This window comes from Lytechinus pictus, chromosome 3 (genome assembly GCF_037042905.1).
Source record: "Lytechinus pictus isolate F3 Inbred chromosome 3, Lp3.0, whole genome shotgun sequence".
NCBI classification, from domain to species: domain Eukaryota; kingdom Metazoa; phylum Echinodermata; class Echinoidea; order Temnopleuroida; family Toxopneustidae; genus Lytechinus; species Lytechinus pictus.
In genome coordinates, this window is record NC_087247.1 from 45,089,307 (window position 1) to 45,114,652 (window position 25,346).

At 35.7% G+C, this 25,346-nt stretch overlaps 1 protein-coding gene across 1 annotated transcript in view; it reads right to left on the reverse strand.

The window, feature by feature from the left end:
- The window catches only part of LOC129255571 (calcium/calmodulin-dependent protein kinase type 1-like), a 46,542-nt gene that overhangs the window by 13,174 nt on the left and 8,022 nt on the right, over nt 1-25,346 (reverse strand). Inside the window, exons 2-4 of the mRNA XM_064095988.1 lie at nt 20,407-20,545; nt 3,502-3,701; nt 1,682-1,794 (exon numbers count right to left, since the gene is read on the reverse strand). Coding sequence (XP_063952058.1) covers nt 1,682-1,794; nt 3,502-3,701; nt 20,407-20,545 — 452 coding nt within the window. The remainder of the gene's footprint in view (nt 1-1,681; nt 1,795-3,501; nt 3,702-20,406; nt 20,546-25,346) is intronic.

Sequence of the window (25,346 nt, forward strand, 5' to 3'; positions counted from 1 at the left end):
TCACACTACATTTTGATACAAAAAATAAATGTACACCTATGTTTCAATTTTTCTTCCTTGTTCTTAAATGCAGTTAGCAACCTTTAAAATGATTAAAAATCAAAGACAATGATCCAACTCGTTTTACTTCATTCATATTGAAATCTCTTAGGGTCTTACAGGAATGACCAGAGCTTTATAATATAAGCCAAGTGCTGATTCAGCACAAGACTCCAATTCTAATCTCATTTAGCGAACCTTGTATTTTGAATTCCCAACGAACCTCCACACAAGATCTAACATGTGGCAGATAAAAGTAAAAATTTTCTATCATTTGTTGACACAAACAAATTTCAAATGCCACAAGTGTGACAAGCATATATTCATGAGACTTCATTCCTGACATGGTGGCAGAGTCCCAGGGGGGTACTATGTATATTGCGGATAGTGGGTATGTATTGCGGATAGAGGGGACCCCTGTTTTTACACTTGATTTTCCATTCCAGGGCGTACCATTTTCCCCTCTGCGGCCAGGTGCCAAATAAAAACTGTTCCAAGGCATGAGGAATTGTTTTCCTTCTACTACCAGGGATACCATTTTTGTTTCGCCCCGTAGTTTATGACGTCATCTTCCAAGCATTTTCTGAGGTGTTACGATTATGCTCTCACAGCTCTGATTCTTGGGTTCCCGAAGCTGGCCCGAATCATTCATGCGTGAAGCTCATACAAATTCGAATGGGTAGCGAGCTAGTTGTCTCCATGCAGTGCACGGGGCAGTGCAGTGGCGCTGGCCTGCGCCTGGGTACGTATCATATCATAGATATAGCGCAGTTAGCCGTGATGGACGCCGACGGCAGGGGACCGTCACTCAGATTTAGAAGGTAACAGCATAAATGAATCAGTTATTGTACATTTCATATAAAGATGAGGAGCCATAAAATCTAGTTCTAAGGGCCCCATGATTTGTAATGTTTATTAGTTCCAGGGCATCATATTTACATAAAGATTAGTTCCAGAGACCCCCACTTTCATAATGAGCAGTTCCGGGGCCCCCTAATTTTGACTTGCCAGTGGCACATAGGCCCTCCATGCACGGGGGAAGAGTTCACTGGGCCGGTCTTATATTTTTGAGAGAAAATCAACGGTAAGCATCTATGTTGGGTGCAGAGTACAATGCAATCCAATAAAAAGTGCACATACTGATGGCACAACTTGAATGCTACATTCATTGTGCATGGAAACTGGTGTATTATATGTACTAGCACAAGGACTTGCATTGTTGTTTTCTTCTATATAAGGATACGAAAATGAGCGTAAACCGCTAAATTTGGCTCAACTTGTAGGCCCGAATTATCAAAGGTTGTTTTCAGGTCATGGTCTCAATCAAAGCTTTATAAAAATTCACCATTCATTTCCAAATTTTGTGAATGAAGCACCCTTTGAAGTAAACTGAATTCAAAGCTAACTTATTTTCAAATTCCACTTTAACACATAATTCATTCAATTAGTCCAGAAGAAATTCTATAGAAACATTCTTATTCAGGATTAATGTGATTATTCCAACACTCTACCATATACACTAAGTGTATTCAAATCAAAATTCACAAATTACAGATTTTTTTCCCCAATATACTCCCATGACGAGATCTTAACTTCATATCTTTAAAGAAAAAGAAAAGATAAGATGTATATTACAACTCACCTGAGTCTGAGATATCATCCCAGTATGGAGAGTCAAATTCATACTCCCCTTTCATGATTTGCTGAAAGAGCGCGGCGTCGTTATCATCATAAAATGGAGGATAACCGCATAATCTGATCAGGGGAAAGTAAAGGTTAATGAGATAAGATTATGGCTCTAGCTCAAGATGCAATCACCTACCTGCATGGCTTCAAATATTTAAGATGCATGGTTGCCATTTTGTAACAGGATCTTTTGTCCTTCTGCTAGAGCCTACTTTATAAGAGGTCAGAAATGATCCAACTTGAATTGATACAGATATGTCATGAGTAATATACATGATTCATATAAAAAAATATATAATGGATTAATGATTTGATAATACTTGAAAATGTCACACATATCCAAAACCCATTATCCAAATTTCAACAGGATTGTTTAAAATCAATATGGTATACATCAATTGTCAAAATGCACTTGTATGTACAGTAGCTATAATCATTTTTTACTCGTGGTACACAAAATGCATTCTCTTCACCATTCCATTGACAATATCTTTGTATAAATGTATGCTTTATTCATATAAAACTTTACCAACCAAGAAAAAAATTGTTTTAACTTAAAATTTGAAATTTGTGCTTAACTGCCTCATTGTATGTGCAGCCAATTTTCATGCATTATCATGACTATTTAATAGTTTTTAGTATTGAATGATAGATAATTCATGGGATAGATATTCAATATCATGAACACTGAAAAATACACCTTTCTCATAAGCACTGAATAAAGTAAATACTGCATAATTGGAACTTCCATCAGTTCAATAATAGCCTAAGTAAAATAAATTTTCAAACCAAAATATCCAAAACAATTTTGAGACCAAAATATGCAGCATGTGCCATTTGTATGAAATTTTGCCCTAATCAAACAGATTTTTGTGGTTCCATGATATTTGACAGATTCATCTGTATCTGTTTTGATATCCGATATGATAGAAGGAACATAACAAGGCCAGTATTCAATCCCAGACTGAAGCCAAAATACAGTATTCTGCTAAAGGGCAATTCCATAAAATGATCAACCTTTCTGTACAGCTGACCCCTAGTTTTCTCTAGTTTTACTTCATTAATTGACCAATTTATGGTCATTTGACAGCATAACAGACTGTCAAAAGAACAAACAAGTGGAGCTCCTCTGGCAGTCTCACCTGCATTACGCGATTCAATATAACAGCAGTGCTGGCTTTGAAAACTACTATAAAATAATTATTCACAAAAAACACTATTCATATAATAATACAATACTACGTTCATTGACCCTAAATGATATTTGACCTTGGTCATGTGACTTGAAACTCAGGCAGAATGTTCAGTAATACTTGATTACCCTTATGGCCACGTTTCATGAACTAGGTCCATATACTTCCAAAATTTCTAAAACTTAACCTGAGGTTAAGATTTTAATGTTGATTCCCCCAATATGGTCCATATACTTTCTAAGTTATGCTGTCATTTCAAAAACTTAACCTTCGGTTAAGATTTGATGTTGACGCCACTGCCGTCTCACTCTGCTATGCAAGTGGGACAAAAATCAGAGACAGAAAATTTCATGAAGGTCCCACAAAGAGGGGGGTATAGGGGGTCGGAAGCACATATTTTATGGAATTGCCCTAAAGTAAATCATTATTGTAATTCAATTGTCCTTTTTTTCCTGCTTAGTATTTTGCTTAAATCTAAGTCAGCACCCTACCCTCTAATCATGATGATTGGGCACATGTCTCCCTTGCCTCGATCCCAAGATATGTTACTAGAGTGACTATGCCAACTCAATAAGCCACTTACAGAATGTATGTGATAACACCTATTGACCAGATGTCAATTCCCTTCCCATAATTCTTCCGCCTCAGAACTTCTGGTGCTACGTAACCGGGCGTGCCGCAGGCTGTCGACATACCCTCCTGACTCTCGAACTTTGACAACCCAAAATCACTGATCATGATTTTTGAATCTTCATCAGGACTATAGAATAGTAGATTCTCTGGCTGTAAGTCGTAGAAAGAAGAAAAAAAGATAAAACAATATGTATTAGGTGCAGAGTATCAATGATCAATGATTGTGTATTAACCTAATTATGTAAGAAGGCAATGAGACAAAGTTGGTCACAGAACAGAGCTTGTATGTTGAAACTTTTATACAGGGGGGGAGGGGGGCAATTCATAAAGCTCTTCATAAGTTAAGAGCAACTTTAAGAATGACTGGTGAACCTTTGTAACACACTACACCATCACTGATGAATATTTTGGTGTGTATACCATATATCAGAAAAAAGGATTATCATTCATTCTTTAAGCCATTCTTAACTTACACACAGCTTCATGGAACACCAACCAGGATGACATATTGGGAGACACTAACTGGGACAAATTGAAAATCCATTCAAGCATGCCATTGTTTCAGACAATGCTACAACCATGTAAACGTGGTAAAGAGTTTAGTCGTATCTTGTTCATGGAATGGATGCTATAAATAATGCTGTGAAAACCAGAAAGATGGAGCTGCTTGTTTATGTATAGAGAGACTCTTCATCAATTCACAGAGTGACTTTGAGTTGCATTGTTCTTTGAGACCATGTCCTCTACCCTGTGATGAAATATCCCTATTATCATTATACAATTTTCTTGTATAAACCCAGGTGAACATATTAAAAAATTTGTACAAAAAATGCAATAGAAATATGATGAAGAAAGAATCGCTTTTATGCTCAAGTATTATACATCAAAGGCATCTGTAATGCCTTGATAAAATAGTTGTTTCATCTATCAAAAAGAAATTTGGTTGACACGGTCGATAACTTCTGGAGAAGTACAAAACAGGTACCAGAATGTTGATTTCAATTTCTAAAACCTAAACAGACAAAACAAAACCCGGACTGCATAAAACTATATTATGAGAGGCATTTATTTAAAATAAATCAAGCATTCACAATTTACTATCATATGATATACATCACTGACAAATGTAATATTAAATCTCATTCTGTATTCAACTCAAGCAGGGAATTCACTGAAACAATGGACTATTCAACGAATACAACTAGAAGTGACCGACTAGCAGGCCCTGTTTACAAGTGAAGCTTCAAGTCAATTGAAAGGGATTTGAGCAGCCCAAAGGTTGACTTATCTAAATCAGATCATGATGGACAAGAGACCAGAGGGACCTCTCTAATAATTGCTTCAAATATTCTCTCAATAAAACACAATAATACATGGACTGGAGTTCTATAGACAAGGGATATGATGGTCATGTATCTTAATCAGCAGCAATAAGGGATCCTTTTGGTAGCAAGGCTCTGATGGCAGTCTGAGGCAGATGATAGCATACCAGATGGGTTAGGAAGAGACATACAACAGGCTTATAGAAAGATCCACAGGGACTTGAATTACACCCACTCATTTAGGCGTGGTGGATTATACTTCAGCGAGGTGATGAAAGCTGTTTTCTCTTCCTATGCTACATTCAAGCTTAAAGTAGGCCTAACAAACGAATATATGCAACAGGCATACAGGCAGGTGGGAGTTGCCTTGAGATCCTGATCTAGAAGTTGATTGAACTTGTATGTCTTCTTTCCAATCTTTTGGGACAGCGCGGACCAGTTTAATCAATCTTGTGTCTTTGGGACTGAAAGTTGGATTCTGTATAGGAAATGAATATTAATTGTATTGTCTAGACTGAAAAAAAAATGTACCTGGGATTACACTGACTATCATAACTTTTGTTGAAATAAATCCCCTTATATTGGATTTTAGATGGGCATTAAGTCTTGACATCGTAAATCGTGAAGGAAAATAAGCACATGAAAGCAGTTAATCATTTGAAACACAATATAAAACATAGACATTAGAAGGGGGGAAATAGAAGAGAATTTATAGAAGAAGGAAACAACACCAGAGATATAGGAAAAGGAGGAGATCTTACAATGAAATGTTCAAAAAGGAATAGACAATGTTCTCTTTCATCATAATCTTCATTCTGACAAAAGTCATATCAATATTATATCAATTTCAGGTATTTTAGCACATATTTGTTGAATGACAGACCTTCTTGGATTCTGAAATACAAATATATTTGGTGCAGTTTGCTCAAGACATGTGAGCTACTATAAGGGTGTGTTCAATGTAGATTTTCAAATTTAAGCAACAGCATAAATCATGATTCATAATACAATTTCAAAACACTGGTATAGTGAGTAACAAAGGGTGTCATTCAATTTCCCTCATTCCCGGTAATAAGAGTAAACAGACGAAAATTTAAATGCTGAAAAGGGTACGTTTGGAAACACGATCAGCTCAGATTTTACAACCTTCAGCATCTCAAATTAAACAAAAAATGACATTGATCACAATAAAGTTTTGAAACATCTTTAAATTTGCTCTCGCAGTGAATGGAAGCCTGCACAAATGCATGCCAGAATTGACTTTTCTTGTGATGGGTCAAACTACACAGCAAGTTGGCTGTGATCAGTCAAACTGTGCAGTAAGCTGCGCTAATAATGCGAGTGGGAAATTCAAAGATGATAAACGTAATTTTCTCTACAAAATTTGACACTGAACCATGCAACTTTGATGGCGTTTTGTAATTGCGTTTTTAATCATGATTCATGTTGCTTTTTAAATTTGAAAATGGACATTGAACACACCCTGACTAGGCACTTTCAATAGGGGGTCAATTTGCACCCGACCCTCTCAAAATTTGTTGTAATTTGGTAAACATAAAATTTCCCATGGCCCAAGCACAAAACAAAAAAAATTAGTCAAATCGGTCCGTCGGTTCTCGCGCTACGGCCTGCCCTTTTCTCCTTGTTTTGACAAAAATGGGCGTAACCTTCAACTTTCAATTGCCACTGTGTCGTAACGTGTTGACCAATTTTCACGAAACTGGTACCATTCAAAAGGAAATTCAGAGAGGAATCCAAAACATGCATCAAAAATGTATTGGAGCGATTTATAAGGTCATGACCTTTGACCTTTACTTTGACCTTGAGTTTGACCCCCGGACAAATAATTTTTTAACTTGATTTTCGTGTATGTTAATTATTAGTATAATATTGACAAAATATGTTAAAACCAATGATGATATCTTATTTCTTCACCTTTTAAAACTCTTTCAAAGATACCATTTTGCACAAGATAAGTTACTAAGCATTAACTTTTTTTACAAGTTGCTCCATACTCCATACTAAGTATTCCTTTATCATTAAATTGTAGAATGCCTATTTCAGGCCAAACCCCCCATATCAATTTTGTTGTTATGTTTTGAGATATTGGTGTAAATCTTGAATTTATTAAAGCAAATACTCAGTTTCCCGTGGAAAAATGCAGTACCCACAGATGAAGAACATGTTAAATAAACTCAAAAAAAATTATGCAGCACTTTTTTACCCTAGAATCATGATCTGAATCATGCTTCAAATCATGATTCTGCAGAATCATGATTGTGTTTAGTCAAAAGTGAAAATAAACATCTTTCAAATCACAAACATTAAGCACGGAGAAAGGGGCGTTTGGAAAGATGTTTCTGTAGAATCACAAATTAAAAAGGTTGTATAGACGCAATCGTGAGTTGAATCACGATTCTATGACGTCACTGTATTGGGCTACTTTTGGTTCGACTCTTGCCAAGCTCAAGGCGCGCGCTATGCTCAGTGTATGTACGTAATTATGTGCTATGCATGCATTTTTGTCACGTGCATTTAACTTCAAGTTCTGAGTTGGTCATCGTATCGTCCACTGTTTTTTTAAAATATTTTTTGTCATGTCTTCAACTGTTCTAGTAAATGAACTAACTGAACACACAATGATCTCAGATGTTATTGAGTTAACAGTGTTGATATTAAATTGGATCTACGCTAAATTTCACTTCCGAACACCACTTACAATAAACTGACAAGGTGAGTAAAAGTAAACAAAATGAGGTATAATAGAATGAATTCTGGAAGCAAAAGATTGATTTTACGAGAGCCGAAACATGTGCAATTACTTCCTCTGTCAAACTGCACACTGTGATGCGCAATGGATCGGCCCGAATCCGAGGAGAAATAGCATTGGAATGAAGATCGTCTAAATGCTGATTCTGTTGTATTGTGATTCATGTTTGTATTTTGAATCATGATTCAAATCATGATTCTGGCTTGAGGTCCCATAATCGCAGCCATAGACACACATAATATGGCTGATAGAAATTTCATGAAATTTAACATTGAAGCCATGAGAAAGAACAGGCTCTAACAATGCATCACAGCACCTTGTTTGATTTCCGTTAGTCCATTTCAGATTACCAAATTGACTTTCACACCTCGTGAGATTTTAATACTCCCTCTTTGAGGCTACCATATCCAGGTAAGTGGTTCCAATCATCATATTCCACACGAATCATGTGAGCCAACTCAGCCAAGGTATTATCTTATGTGGAAGATTTCATGTGTTAGAATATGACTCTCTTGTGCCCTGACCACGAGGCAATGTCTCTTGGATGGAAACAAAGGCCTTTGACAGAGTTATATATGAAGTCTCTCGCAAGTCGGCCTATACACATGTGATTTACATTACATTACATTTTGGTCAGGAACTTTATATAGACCTGTATTCTAAACTTTGGTTTATTTTAAAACTGTGGTCTAAAGTTGCTGTTGGATAGTCCATTGTGACTCAAGCTATTATCAGTAGGCCTCCATGTTCAATATTTTCAGCTCATTCAACACTTATTCGTAACTGTCTGGAATAATAACTAAATTTGTTTTATTCACCGTTAAAGATTGAGGAAAGAACACAGTAAGCATAAGAGACGGGTAAACAAAATGTTAACATTTTTGGCTTCCAAGTTCCAACAATTTTAGCCCATACTGAGACCATGTGGCCTAAGTGAAACTGGAGCTCAGAATATGGACCATAGTTTCTTGGCTTGGCATATGGCAATAACTTAAGGCCTATTACTGTTTACTAAACAAATTTAATTGAAAGCTTAATTATTTCCCCAACCTACTTTGAATTTTAATTATTCTATTTTACAGATACATTCTTACCTTTTATCTCACTTATGTAGGTTTGCCATGGTTGTAAGATTGAGGCCCCCATCTACCCCAATATTTTCTAAGACGGCTGTTTGACCTTGGTGTCAGTTAGTATCAAGCCCCTAGATCACTTTTAGTCACTAGGCACTCTGTGCATACATCTTAGCATTTAGTGTAGTCAATTAAGAGCAAACCATACCATACCAACCATACACCACACTCGCAATTAGCTAAGAGGTTTTAAGTCTGAGCGGTTCCCATTGCTCTGTGTACCATCATCAAAAGAGCCAATCTTCAATTACATCTACTTTAGGAGTTAAGCATAACACATTACAACCATTGTTCACTTTTCATAGCATGTAAGATAGACAAGATAGCTTGTTCAAAGTGAGATTTTGTTGATTTTGTTAAAAACTAAATAAATACAAAGCTATAAGTTGACACTGATGTTTCTGTTCATAATAATCAAGTAAACTTTCAGGAAGCACATTTAAACTAAGCAGCTACATGTAGCCTAGGGGTCCAATAGTGAATGTGAGTTTTTCTTATTTAGGTAGGCCTACTAAATTCATGTATGTTCCTATTATTATGATAACTTACAGAGAAATCATTCATACAATTCTGTGGGCTTACCATGCTATATCGATATATAGCAACAAGCAAGCATGACCCATGTTTGCAGGCACAGAACCTTTTTGAAACTTTGATCAACAAGTGGGACTTCACACAAGACAATCACTATATGAATGTTGGTCAGTTTGGAAAGTATGGTTCCTGAAGTGATATGAAAGTGACTATTTTATTGAAATTATCACTGAGTTCATCATAGTTAAAAAGGGACCTTAAATAGTGAGTCCTCAAGGTTGTACATATTCTTCTTCTTTATATCTTACATAACTCCACACTTAATTAATCTCATAGTTTATATTAGGGCAATTCCAAGCAAAATTTGAAATTTTCCAAAAATTTATATTGGCTCTATTTCAAATCTGGATCGAATTTTTCTATCAAAACTCATATGGGATTTCATGAATACTAAAAGGGAACATAATTAGCTACAATTTTTTTTCTTACGCATCTCCTTATAGGAGAATCCAAACCATACAAAAAATTATATACATGGGACTACATATATTGTTTTTAATTAATTTTAATCTAACAGAAAACTATTGATTGTTTTGTAAAATTTTCTTTCGGATAATCTGAAGGTCATCATTTTACATCATATCAAAAGAAAATTTTAAAATATAAGTTAATTTAACGTTGCCAGTGTGTGAATATTTCAGATGTCACTTCGTAACCGTCACACCGTAACCGGGTATGGGTTTATGTTTTAAGTTGTAATTAATGAAATAATACACCAATATTTTAATGTAATGCAGCATATTAAAGCTAGAACAACGTAAAATCCAATCAATAACTCAACATTGTGATGGCCATTTAAAGTTCACAGAGTTTGAGCAATGTGTTTTCTCCTCAAATATGCATGTCCATTTTACGTCACTCCGTAACCATGTTTATGAATATTCATATCTCATTAATTCAGTGGATCAAAATAAAAAATGTTATCATTTTGAAAAGAGGGTTTCAGCAACTACTGTCAGGTACCATTTTTTTGCAAATAACTATCTAAATATGGGTGATATCTTTGTTTGAATGCTAAAAACTTGTTTCTGAATGTCACTCCATTACCTTGGAACTGCCCATTATGACAGCTCACACATGGTCCAATGCTCAAAGTCATATACATATACATGCAAAAATGGTTGCATAAAAATGCAGTATACCATGGTCATGATTAAGTATACTATGTACGTGGTGTAATAACTGGGTAAAATAGTTTTTGTGTGTGAACAGAGTAGACTCTGATGCAATTTTAAAAGCATTTGAAGTAAGATATCATTGCCGGTCTTCAAGACCAATCAATCATAATTTTGTAATTGATTGCAAATATTTGAGCTTCTTGCACCATCCTTTAAAGTTGAATTTTCAAGCTAATATCATAAAAATCAAACCCAATCATCACATCAAGTGTCAACATGTTCCTATCTACTTTAGATGTACATTGAAGTAATTTTATATCAATTGAAGGACTGATTAGGAGGAATTTATACATTTGTTCATTTAAGAACAAATACCTTATTGTGATATCCCTGGCATTTATTCATTTACAATTGGAAAATCCCATTGCATCACTTAATCCACCCAAGGCTAATCTGGTTTACTAAAATACATGGGTCCCATGCCAATTCACCCAATGAATGTGCAATTTTGCACCCGACCCTCTCGGAATTTGTTGTAAATTGGTACACATAAAATTCACCATGGCCCACGCACATAACAAAAAAAATAGTCCAATCGGTCAGTCGGTTCTCGCGCTACGGCCCGCCATTTTTTCCTTGTTTTGACAAAAATGGGCGTGACCTTCAACTTTCAATGGCCACTGCGTTGTAACGTGTTGACCAATTTTCATGAAACTGGTACCATTTAGTAGGAAATTCAGAGAAGAATCTAAATCATGCATCAAATAATGTATTGGAGCGATTTATAAGGTCGTGACCTTTGACCTTGAGTTTGACCCCCAGACAAATAATTTTTTAACTTGATTTTCGTGTATGTTAATTATTAGTATGATATTGACAAAATATGTTAAAATCAATGATGATATTTTATTTCTTCACCTTTTAAAACTCTTCCAAAGATACCATTAAATTTCACTCTCGTCCTACATACTGATATTCTTGTTAGTAAATAGGCATATAATCAACAATTTGATGATAAAAGTAAACACTTTACTAACAAGAATATATATATATATGATATATATTGCTGAACATCAAAATGCCTAAACAGATACCTATTCATGAGCATAAATGTTTAATGTTTCATTTGTGAACTGATGAGCTTAATTTCTTTTCATGTGTTTGCATACTGTAACTTAAGATTGGAAGAAATCATGTAACTGGTAAACACTTTTACTAACATGAATATTAGTATGTGGGACTAGAGTGAAATTTCATGGTATCTTTGGAAGAGTTTTAAAAGGTGAAGAAATAAAATATCATCATTGGTTTTAACATATTTTGTCAATATCATACAAATAATTAACATACACGAAAATCAAGTTAAAAAATTATTTGTCCGGGGGTCAAACTCAAGGTCAAAGTAAAGGTCAAAGGTCACGACCTTATAAATCGCTCCAATACATTATTTGATGCATGTTTTGGATTCCTCTCTGAATTTCCTAATAAATGGTACCAGTTTCATGAAAATTGGTCAACATGTTACGACGACGCAGTGGCCATTGAAAGTTGAAGGTCACGCCCATTTTTGTCAAAACAAGGAGAAAAGGGCGGGCCGTAGCGCGAGAACCGAAGGACCAATTGGACTTATTTTTTTTGTTTTGTACGTGGGCCATGGTGAATTTTATGTGTACCAAATTACAACAAATTCTGAGACGGTCGGGTGCAACCACTGGGTGAATCCAGATGGAATGACCCACATGGTAATTTCACTGCAAATGCCAAATCCTGCATGTTAAGAATATCAATTAATAATTTTAAAAAGTACTCATTTAAAAGAAAATAAAACAAATTTTTCATAGACCTGTGGGAAGAATAAGCAGCTATGCATTTGGAATAAAAATCAATAACTGTCAAAAAAATTCAAAACTGTTTAAAAAATATACATATATGTTCAAGTCCACTAATCAATATCAACATTGTCCTAATCACTCCTGTAATAGCCAAGATTACAATCTACATTATCCTAATGAGGTCTGATTCTTATCATGGAGGGAGAAAGGATTCCACAAAAATGAGGAACAATGTTAATCTTTGCATGGATGGCTCATTTAGCTTTATAACTATGCACCTGTGTAAAGGTCATGGGAACCTTAGGGTCACTGCCAAAGTGATTATAAAGATTATAAAGATAAGATATAAATTATAATCCATGGAAATTTTTCCCAGAAATGTGAAAAGGTTCAAATGATTCTACTAGGGTAGGTAGAGTACCTTTATGAAAGTCAGAGCTGTATCTTTCATGCAGGAATCCCACAAGCAGCTTTTCATTACCAATTCTCACACTTCATCATAGACAAAGCAATGGGGAATGCAGGGATGCCGCTATGAAAAGACGCAAAGCGGGATTCTTGAAAAAACAGATGCAGCACAGAACTTTGACAATAAATACTTCAAAGACAATGTAGCTGAATATCTGTGAGAGTGAATGTGGCATGGAAGTAATCCATCTGACTATTCTAGACTTAATCTGATTCTTGTTGCCACGTCAAATCAATGAAAATAGAGCCTAAAAGTGTGAAGAGCGCCAAGTAGACACAGCTGTATCTTTCCAAGATGTCTGTAAACTAAGAACCTCATCATGACTCTGTGATTCATTTCTTGAAAAGTCCTGCATGGTTAAAATGAAATAGGAGAATACAAGGGTGCATTTGTTTGCTGATGACAAGAAACACATTTCATCCATGTTTGTAGTGTTTCAAGAAGCATTTAATAATATTTCTCAACCCCTGTATACTTTTCAAATCATGAGGTGACAGTATATTAATTATAATTGTGTCACCTTATGTTCTTCATTTTGAATTATTTGCAAAAAAGGTATTAAAGCAGAGATGGGCTACTGGTTATCTCCAGACCTATACTGACTGACGACCAATGAGTGACAGATACTAGTATCAATAAAGATGTTGTCAAAACAAACCAAGCAGCTCACAGTTTGTTTTTCTCACCTCCTTCTCCTGTTGATTACCTTGTCAAACCTACCTTTTACCTCCATGCTTTATCTTCATTCCTCAGTGCAACTTTGACTAGATATTTTCTTCTGCAAAGATCTTAATTAAACAATTTAACTTTCATTGGATGGACATAGTCATGTGTAATTCGGGTTTTATAAAATAGTCTAGTATATCTTTAAACAAAACCATACATTCCTATTGAATGTTTTTCTGTTTCTTTCTCTCACCTAATCTCTCTGGAGTTATGTGTATGTGGTATGTACGTGTGCGACATCTGTAAGTGTTTTCTTAAAGAATCCACACACCTAATACTGGTCCACAATCTTATTTTAGAACAAACTGCATTTTGCTTATTTTCTGAAAATGTCAATTTTCTTTTTATTTGAAGTTCAAGTTAACTGTAACAATAATAATGTAACAATTTTTGATAACTGCAAGCTTTTGTTTTTAGTAAAAACTAAATTGGTTTAATCGTAGCTAATCATAATACTGCTATGATGTCATACTAGATATTTAATTCACTTTTATTCTTATGAGGATGGTAACATAGTCACAGATTTGAACATGAGTATTTGTATAACTTTACATAGTAAAATGTTCCATATCTCATTATTCACATAAAGATTTACGAGTTTAATTTCAAAATCGGGTCACAGACCAATCGTATTGTGAGCGGTTGCCTTTATGGCAAGGACTTTATTTCACGCATGTAGTTAGCGCTTTGAATTATGCTGAATGTACGCACTGACATGTAAGTGGGTATCATAAAAACAAGACGAAAAATATCCCTGAGTATCCCTAAAGGAGTAATTAATTATAAGAAAAGACTTGTGAGACTTGGTACTCATGTTTTTGAATTAGTAAAATAACAGGACGTGCAGATAATGTACATATTCATTTGTTCATTATCCATCTGCTCAAGTTGAGGCTTTGCTCATTATATTGTGCTCAGCCTTACAATCTAATGATAATAATAATAATAAACCTAAATTTGTATAACGCATTTTTTGTATGAATATATTCAGCTGCGCTAGTTCAGAGCTCTTTTTGCTTAATTCTATGTGTACACAGAAATTTCTTAATTAAAGAATTATGTTTTCAATTTCGATTTGAAAATATTAAGTGATGGAGAGATGGAGTCAATTGCTATTCCAAAGCTTGGGGGCAGCAAGTGCAAATGCGCGTTTGCTGAGAGTGACTTCTGTTTTGTGAAAGATCTGGAACAATAATTTATATGTGGAACTTCGCAGACTTCGACTATGTGATTGGGTTTTAAGTTTGAGTAATTCTGTTATGCAGTATGGGGCTTGACCGATTAATGATGCAATGAACAAAATTTTGAATGAAATTATTTGATGCACTGGCAACCAGTGGAGCTCTCTCAGAAGAGGTGTAGTGGAACAGAACTTTGGTACATGATAGACAAGTCTTGCACATGAATTTTGGACTCTTTAACTTAGAAATAAGATTATCAGGCATTCCAAACAACAAACCATTACAGTAGTCAAGCTTACTTGTAATCAGAGCATGTACCACCAATTTGATACTTTCTTTATCAAAATATTTGCAAATGCACCTAATGTTGTACAAAAAAATAACATGTTAATTTACATACATTTGTGACTTGTGTTTCCATGTTCAGGTTTGTATCAAAAGAAACTCTTTAATTCCTTGCAGTATTAGAAGGTTTCACATTGGAATTTGGATATTCCAATTATGATACAGTCAATATCAATTTTAGAGATCTGCTGTGTGGAGTGTGGTACAGGTACCAATGAGCAAAAACTCACTTTTGCTATCATTAAATTTAAGATTATTATTCAGCATCCAACTATGAATAAAAGCAATACATTGTTCTAGCACTGAAGCACTTGTGTTTGCAGTGGTAGTAGACGGCCCTGAAAGATATATACAATTGTGTGTCGTCTACATAGCAGTGACAAGAAACTTCAGGAAAATTATGTTGAGTGCCATTGATTAGACTACTTTTGTATGATGCAAAAAGCAAGGGACCGAGTCATGAGCCCTGGGGCAAAGGGTACTACTGGGAAAGAATCTGAGACAGTACCATCAATTACAACTTTTTGATGCCGATCAGACAAGTACGACTTGATCCAATTCAGAGCACTGATACCAAAACATTCCTGCAAAATTTCCAATAATCTGGTGTGGTCTGTAGTGTCAAAAGCACTACTTAATTCAAGTAACATCAAGAGTGATTTTCTGATTGTCCATTGCCATCAGAATATCATTCTTTATCCTCAGTAGTGTGGTTTCTGTACTATGAAAGTGTCTATACGCAAATTGGTTGGATGGAAGAAGTGAGTTTCTATTGAGATACTGTAAAATTTGTTGCGTGGCTGCACCTTCGACCAATTTTGAAATGTACTATAAGTTGCTTACAGGTCTTAGATGACAAAATTCAGGATCGAGACCTGGCTGTATCAATAATGATGAAGCCAGGGCTACTTTCCATTCCTTAGGAAAATGACCTGTAGACGGGGAGACATTGATCATAGATCTGTAAACACTAGTAGTATAACATTGATATGTTGCATAATAATCTTTGTTAGAAGTGGATCGGCAGAGCAAGACTTCTTACTGAGCTTCATCACCAATTTGTCTACTTCTCATTCAGATAAAGGTTTAAATTCATCAAACTTGATACCTTTAGGTACTGCAGATAAACTTGATGAATTAATATCAATATAATCCATTAAATTTATTCTAGTTGAATATCAATGTGGATACTAAGAACTTTATCATGAAAGAATTTTCCCAAGTTGATCATCAAATTCTTCCTATCAATGTTACATGGCACGTACCACTGGATGTTTGTTTGAGACATTCAGCAGACATTTAACAGTGGACTTTACGTCATCCTTGTTACGTGCTATCAAGTCTTGGGGATAGGTTTTGTGAGCAGCATTTTTTTTATACTCGTTCAGACATTGATCGGTTCTTTTTCTGTGCCATTTTTTCTCTGCTTTACAACACTGCATTAACATTGAATGAAGCCTCAACACGAGTTTGGAAAGATTGTATAATGAGCTCATGTAGTCCCTTCATGGGGAATAGCAATTTAAATGAATGAAGGGGGGAAAAGACAATGAAAAATGGGATATTTGGAGAATTCTAAGAGCTTGTTGATAAAAATGGCGATAAAAAGTTCAATACCTCCTAGAAAAAAATGGCTTAATATTCAGCATGAAGCAACAGGTCCAACTTTCTGAAATAGAAGTTTACATGCTTTCAAAATCAATGTTTAAACATTTCATTACATATCCTCATAAGGAAACAGAGAGAGGAAAAGGAAAAAAAAAAGTAGAGGTCACATCAAATGAATTTAATTCCTATGGAAAAAAGCAACTCTTTATCCAGATGAGACAAATTAGGATAAGGAGTGGCATATTCATACTTTCAAAATCAGAAAAGTTTGCGACAATAACAAGAATTTGTTCTGGCATAAAACTGAAAAAAATGTTGGCATGTTCACATATTAAGACAAAATTCTCATAATTACGGGCCATCGACAAGATTTTCGTATTCTTTTAAGCAGATGCACAATGTTCTTGCATCACATTAAAAGCGTTTGTACTTTACTTAAAAACTGCAAATAACCTGTAAGATTCTGTTTTTGTTTATGGTACATGTAACTCCCGTGTGAACTCGACAGGACAGCATTTTTGCTGATAAACGCCAAGCTGGTACATAACCAATTACCTAGGAACCATTTTATGTCTAGGTTAATTATTCATAGTGGCTGACCTTATAGACGACAGATATTACTCTCGGGCCTTTTTATCAAAGTGGAGACAATGGCAAAAAGGAGATTCGAACTCACAACCTTGCGATTATGAGTCCAATGCTCTAACCACTGGACCACACGTCCCGTATAAAGTCCATACATACCAATTTTATCAAGGTTACTTGAAGCATTCCTCATTCTATTCTAAACAAGTGGAATGCCTCTGGCGATCTCACCTGCATCACGCAATTCAATATAGCAGCAGTGCTTACTTTGAAAACTACTATAAAATAATTATTCACAAAAAACACCATTCATATAATGATACAATACTACATTCATTGACATTTGACCTTGATCATGTGACCTAAAACTTGTCAGTGATACTTGATTACCCCTATATCCACATTTTATACACTATATCTATAAACTTTGAAAGTTATGACAGCAATCTAATAATTACCTCTAAAATGGCCAAAGTTCAATGACCTTGAATGACCTTTGACTTTGGTCATGTGGTCATGTGACCTGAAACTCGCATGAGATGTTCAGTGATACTTGACGACTCTTATGTCCAAGTTTTATGAACTCGACCAATATACTTACAGAGTTATCATGGTAATTCAACAAATACCCCCAACATGGCCAATGTCCATTGACCTTTGACCTTGGTCATGTGACCTGAAACTTGCACAATATGTTCAGCGATACTTGGTTATTCTTATGTCCACGTTTTATGAACTAGACCAACAAACTTACAGAGATATGATGGTAATTCAACAAATACCCCCAACATGGCCAAAGTTCATTGACCTTACATGACCTTTTTACCTTGATCATGTGACCTGAAACTCGCACAGGATGTTCAGAGATACTTGATTACTCTTATGTCCAAGTTTCATGAGTCAGATCCATAAACTTTCAAAGTTATGATGGTAATTCAACAGATACCCCTATTATGGCCAAAGTTCATTGACCTTTGACCTTGGTCATGTGACCTGAAATGTGCACAGGATGTTCAGTGATATTTGATTACTCTTATGTCCAAGTTTTATGAACTAGACCAATATACTTTCAAAGTTATGATGGTAATTCAATAGATACCCCCAATTTGGCCAAAGCTCATTGACCCTAAATGACCTTTTACCTTGGTCATGTGACGTGAAACTCAGGCAGGATGTTTAGTAATACTTGATTAACCTTATGTCCAAGTTTCATTAACTAGGTCCATACATTTTCTAAGTTATGATAATATTTCAAAAACTTAACCTTAGGTTAAGATTTTGATGTTGATTCCCCCAACATGATCTAAGCCGCCGGCGGAAAAGTGGCGCCTATAGTCTCACTCTGCTATGCAGGTGAGACAAAATATGAACAGAATCTTAAATAAATGATAACAATTCTTATTTCAAGAGAGAAAAAAAGACAGATATTGAAAGGTTAAGATCAATTGTAGTCCCCACTACCTTTCGTCATTGAAATCATAACACAATGTTATGATTTCAACTACTACAGTATGTACGTATGTTGTGACTCATGTAAAGCAAATTAAAATTGCATTTTCTAAATTTGCCATTTATTTTCCTTCACCATTCTTATTGACATCCTTTCATTGTATGTAGCAGATACTCAAAAGTATGAATGCATTCATGTGTCGCTTGATATTGCTTGATTTAATTGAATAATTTTACATGCTGAGATAATGTGTACCAAGGTCACATTTTTGCTAATTGTTTGATATGCAAGCAGCATATGTTTGTCTCTGTTGACTATGTTCCGCAGATTTTTTTTATCCTTGTACAAAAGCAATTAATTTCAAAGAGCCATGATGTGCTGAATGTTGCATCAAAGGCATGACCTTTTCTTTCAGCTGCGGCTAAATTAGCCTAATTAAGCTCGTCCTAGACCTAATGGGTTTCACTGTTTATGATGCAACCACGTCTGTCTGCTCTCCAAGTCAAATTCGTGTTGCTGCTTGGAAAAATGTTCCTTCCTAAATTACTTTTGAGTTGTCTTGTACGAATGCACTCAAGATAGTTTCAGACCTCCCTGATCAGGAAAAAACCTTGGTATATGGCGAATGTGGAAGCAATTTACAAGTAATAACTCCAAATGAAAGAACATAACAATTTTGGTTGATGAAGTTTCCATTTTAATATGAATCACACACATGGTAGAGTATTCCGTCATTTTCAGGGGCTCACACCCCTAAATTTTGTGTAATATGAATCAATCTAACATATCTTTTAAATAAATCTTTTAATATATTTTCTACCCAATTCATACATGGGGGAAATGGCCATCAGCAAGCTTTCTTTACATGACATCCAACCTGACTATGACTGAAATGCATGCTTGAGAGAACAATACATATCATTGTTACTACACACATAAAATCTATAATGGCTTGTAGCAAAAGATGTGTTCCACCAAGTACTAATAGCATACACCACTGGCACATACTTCACTTGCAAAAATTCAATTTGGATCACCCCTTGAACCATGGGCACGCATAGTCATGTTTTAAGGACTCTCACTATCAGAATGGATGTGAAGTTTTAAAATATTTTTTTTTAATTAATTATAAAACCATCCTCTTTGTGTTAACCTCTCTCACTAGCTACACCTCTAAAAAAGCCCTTAAAGATTGGATCAAGGTACTTCTAAGAATATCTACCCCCTCTAATGAAAAAATTACCAAGGCCCACGTTGGTACTTGAATAAAGGAGAGGGAGAGCCATAATACAAATGACATTCAGCCCCACTAATTGTATTTCAGATGATTACCGGCACCGATTGGTGCAGACTGAATGTTTGACATTCTTGTGCCTTGTTGGCTACACATTGAACTGTTGCCTATGTGAAGGTCCTCTTTAAAGACAGACACCATGGAGACAGTCCAAGTCACATAGGAACAATGCATGTGCTATTCATGAGAGTCAATGTTTTAATACAGGGCAGAACTGAACACTTGGTAGATTATCAGAAGAGGCTGGACATACTAGGCACATCATCACCGTTTAAAGTCTTGTTGAAATTATTCCATAAAATTACTTTTAATTATTTTTAGTACTGCAATACAAACTCACTGATGATATCTATGTAGAATTCACTTATTTTCAGTTTTCATTGAAAGTTACTTGCACTAATCAATACAAGTCTTTTTTTTGTGCTTACCTTAAGGTCTCTATGTACAATTCCTTTGCTATGGATGTATGTTGTAGCTTCAAGTATCTGTCTGACTATCTCACTGGCATCTTTTTCTGTGTAATTACCTTTGGCCACAATCCTATCAAATAGTTCTCCACCTGATACTCTGTAGATAAACACAAACATATAGAAAATGATGGGGTTTTTTCAACTCTCAACCATGATCAATAATTCCATGCAAAAATGCGTAATGATATGACAGAAATTGGGAAAAACTTAATTTTTCATATGCAACAATGATCTCATCTGAAGAAAAAAAATTAATGACCTAGTTCAGATCTTCCCATATTTCCTTAAGATGCATTGTTAACGTCAAAACCCAAAAATATCTGTTTAAGCTTTTTTTTGTAACAAGCAAACCTTCCTTACTATCTACTGAATTTTTAGCAGAAGTGGAGTCTGCCCCATCCTTGAGGAGGCTCCAATAACATGTTTTCTTAAATCATTTTGTGTGAAATCTATATGCCTGTCCCCAATGGAATCATGATCATCATGAACCATTTCCGTTTATCATGAAAAGGCACAATCTCTGTACGTCTAGAATGATGGGTGAAGAAAGGAGAGAATGAAAAATAAAGTAAGACTATAGCTATCATGATAAGAAAAAATCATTTTCAACACAAGTTGCACAATACCCTTCTACACACACATCAAGCCATAAACACTTTTTATAAATCTCAGACAAACCAGTTACCATAGAAACTATTTTCAATGCATTTCAATTATGACAAAATATCTCCTTATACTGGCCTTGAAAGTATTGGTTGAATAAGATGTGTTTTTGTTATTTTTGCATTGATTATTAAAGCAGAATTAAGCATTAGAAACACGACTAACTGAATCAGAAGGTAACAACAAAGTACAATAACAAATTGCAGTGGCACACACATTTTAACATGTTCAATTAATAATCCAGTGTACATTCTCAGATGCGGGAAACTATTGTATACAAGTGGAATGCCTCTGGCCGTCTCACCTGCATCACGCGATTCAATATAGCAGCAGTGCTGATTTTGAAAACTACTATAACTCGCACAAGATGTTCAGTGATACTTGGTTACTCTTATTTCCACGTTTTATGAACTAGACCAATACACTTATAGAGATATGATGGCAATTCAACAAATACCCCCAACGTGGCCAAAGTTCTTTGACCTTACATGACCTTTGACCTTGATCATGTGACCTGAAACTCGCACAGGATGTTCAGTGATACTTGATTACTATTATGTCCAAGTTTTATGAACTAGACCAACACACTTTCAAATTTATGGCTGTAATTCAACAAATACCCCAATTTGGCCAAAGTTCATTGACCCTAAATGACCTTTGACCTTGATCATGTGACCTGAAACTTGCACAGGATGTTCAGTAATACTTGATTACTATTATGTCCAAGTTTCATGAATCAGATCCATAAACTTTCAAAGTTATGATGGTAATTCAACAGATACCCCCAATTCGGCCAAAGTTCATTGACCCTAAATGACCTTTGACCTTGGTCATGTGACGTGAAACTCATGCAGGATGTTCAGTGATACTTGATTAACCTTATGTATAAGTTTCATGAACTAGGTCCATATATTTTCTAAGTTATGATGACATTTCAAAAACTTAACCTTAGGTTAAGATTTTGATGTTGATTCCCCCAACATGGTCTAAGTTCATTGACCCTAAATGACCTTTGACCTTGGTCATGTGACATGAAACTCAGGCAGGATGTTCAGTAATACTTGATTAACCTAATGGCCAAGTTTCATGAACTAGGTCCATATACTTTCTAAGTTATGCTGTCATTTCAAAAACTTAACCTCAGGTTAAGATTTGGTGTTGACGTCGCCGCCGCCGCCGCCGTCGCCGTCGGAAAAGCGGCGCCTATAGTCTCACTCTGCTTAGCCTCTTGTCGAGGCCCTGTCGGCTGCTTTCCGAGCGAACATGGCAAAGCAAGGGAGAGAGCGAAGCAGAGCGCCGCGAGACAGGGCCTCTGGACATCTGACCCGAATTTCACCGACTTTCTTTTGTTTTTTATTGTTTTTACCAATTCACCGACCAAAAACTGGTCGGTGAAAATCATCCAATGAGAGCGCGAGCTGCTATGACGTCATATTAAATATTCATGAGCTCATCTTGAATGGCCACCCTTGGATTCTTGGCGAAGAGTGACGACGAAATATCAAAGAGCGCTGAATATGACTCTAAAATGCTGAATATTGACCGATTTAAGGATTTGCAAGTCGATGAAATTAACTCTGCACTGAAAGGACGAGATGTCTTTGTAAATCTACCCACAGGATATGGAAAAAATGTAATATTTCATGCGATTCCACCGGTCGAACCTGGGCGTCGATTATCGATCTCCGCTTGTGCAGTGCAGTGAGGGAAGCTGGGGTGGAGTTGCTGGGAGTTGACTCGAGTCTGACCAGCGGCTAAGCAGTATCTCCCGGGAAGTTTCGGGGCGGTGATGGGTCTGTTACGGCCAGTAGTAGTATAGTAGTAGTAGTAGTAGTAGTACCACTACTTGTAGCATTTTGCTGGTTATATCCCCTTTAGTGTCCCGCAATTAAATGAATCCCCTGCAGAATAATGGACTACTATACTATATAGTATTCCGAACCCAAAACGAAACAGCTCTGACATTTCATTGGTTTACTCGGTGACCGGTAATATCATGACTCATGTATATTCATTAGGAAGACGTTCCTCATGAATATATAATTCAGTTCAGATGTCAAGAGGCCCTGGCTCGCGCCAGGCCTAATTCGCTTCGCGAATTAGGAATCCCTCGCTTCGCTCGGGAAGCAGCCGCCAGGGCCTCGACAAGAGGCTACACTCTGCTATGCAGGTGAGACAAAAACAAGGGAAATCAATTATAATATAATTTACATGTACTGTATGTATCACACAATTTGTTTATGTCCCGAGACATTTACAGATTGGTCATGTTGGTATTTGTATCGAAAAATGAAATACCAATAATCTTCATCTTTTATCTCAATAAACATCATGTGGATTGCATGAGACCATATGGGTATCATACCAAAATGTATCAAAAAAGGGGGAAGGGGGTAAAGTAAATGAGCACATTGGAAATGGTTAAAATGAACTAGATGCAAGGTATAGAAGGGGGGTTACAAGGTAAAATGACCTAAGTGAAAATTAGACAAAATGGTTTGAAGTGAACTGGATGTAGAATCTACAGTAGATGAAATCCTAGAGGGCATTGACACTTGATAATACCAAATCACTATCCAGCTTCCAACTGACCATGAGCAACTTAAAACAGTCCCTATATGAAGGGGTAACTTCAAATTTGACAGCGTGAATTAGGCTTCTAAAATGAGCTCCAACAATCAATTTGGGTTTTAATACATTATGATAATACTTGCTACATTGAAAGCCCAATTCAATGTTTATAACATGTTAATACTTATAGTCTTCTTTCAAGTTGGGTGTTGTGCCTATACATTTTTATTTTCCTTTTTGCTCGAAAAACTAAAAACACCAGTCCCAAGCCTTGAAATAAGCGGGCACTGAGCGCAAATTCGCGCCCATAAAGCCATCAATTGCGCCCATAAAGCCCCAAAATCATCAAAATTTTGACGACCGGGCGCAAATATTTTCCAGGTAATTGCGCCCGCCGTGAGTGAGCAGTGAAGCCATATCATACATGTAATTTAAATATCTGAAAAGCCAAAATCAAGTAACTTTCAATAACGATCATGATTAAAGCACAGTTTCAAATTGCCAAGTGCTTTTTTTTTCTGTACCATAAAAAGTGAGCTACGTCCGTCTTTTTTTTCTTCTGTAATACATGTGCGCGGGTGCTTCCGGTAGCGGTTTTTCCATACTTCACCATGTGCAATTTCTAATACACACATTTCCAGTTGGGATATCACAATTCCGCGATATAGTAATTCGAATTGCACAGGAGATAAATCCCTGTTCACAGCACATACGATGTGCGAGTCTTTTATCCTCACAGTCGCCGACTTAATTTGCTTATCAAAACGGAGCCTTAATAATCCAAAATCACTTAGCTTGTAGTTGTGAATTGTAGCTGTTTAATTTCTTTCTTGGAGAGGGGTAAATATCAGACAAATCATCAAACAAGGCTCCATCTAAAAAAAAAAATAGGACGCCGTGTCGCCGTGCACTTGAGAGTGGTGTTAGCTAGCCAGTTTGAGCTCGTGTTCTCTGCCAGAGCTCTGGGTGAGAATTCTATCAGTAATGGCCTAAGTGATGGTGATTTTCCGTTTCAGATAGAGTTTAGATTTCATGTTAATTTTTGAAAACTGTCAAAAAACTTTATGATTTCTTCATTGTGATGAATATTTAAGTTATTAATGAATACATTTTCACCGAATTTAGACTCTCCCAGAATGAAAGGCATTTTCTGTGGAGATCTGCGTTTTCAAATAACTTGTGAAAAACTTAAGGAATACATGTACATAGCGTGTGGCTATGTGCTGGAATTTGAATAAACTGAGTTAGATATTGATTTCATTTCTTCATTTCTTTAACATAATTTATATGCAATCCAAGTACACCTCACAGTCACAACACACACAAACACTCACACACACCCGTGATTCTAACCATGAAAAAAAACCTTAAATTTTTTTTTTTCTAAATTGATATTATTTGATCTGAATTCTCCCTTTCTCCATCTCTCTCTCTTTTTTTTATTTTTATTTTATTCATTTATTTAGATTTTTTTTTTTTTTTTTTGGGGGGGGGGGTTCATTGTTCGTGGTTCATTAAAGATGAAAGATAAATAAGCCCAAGTGTGTGTGGTTGTAAAGGGGATGTGGAGTGAGTGTGTCAAAACACACTTAAACATTTAAATCTGATTTCTTAAATGTTTGAATAAACCTAATACTTAGCATGCTATTCATGTACTAATTAAA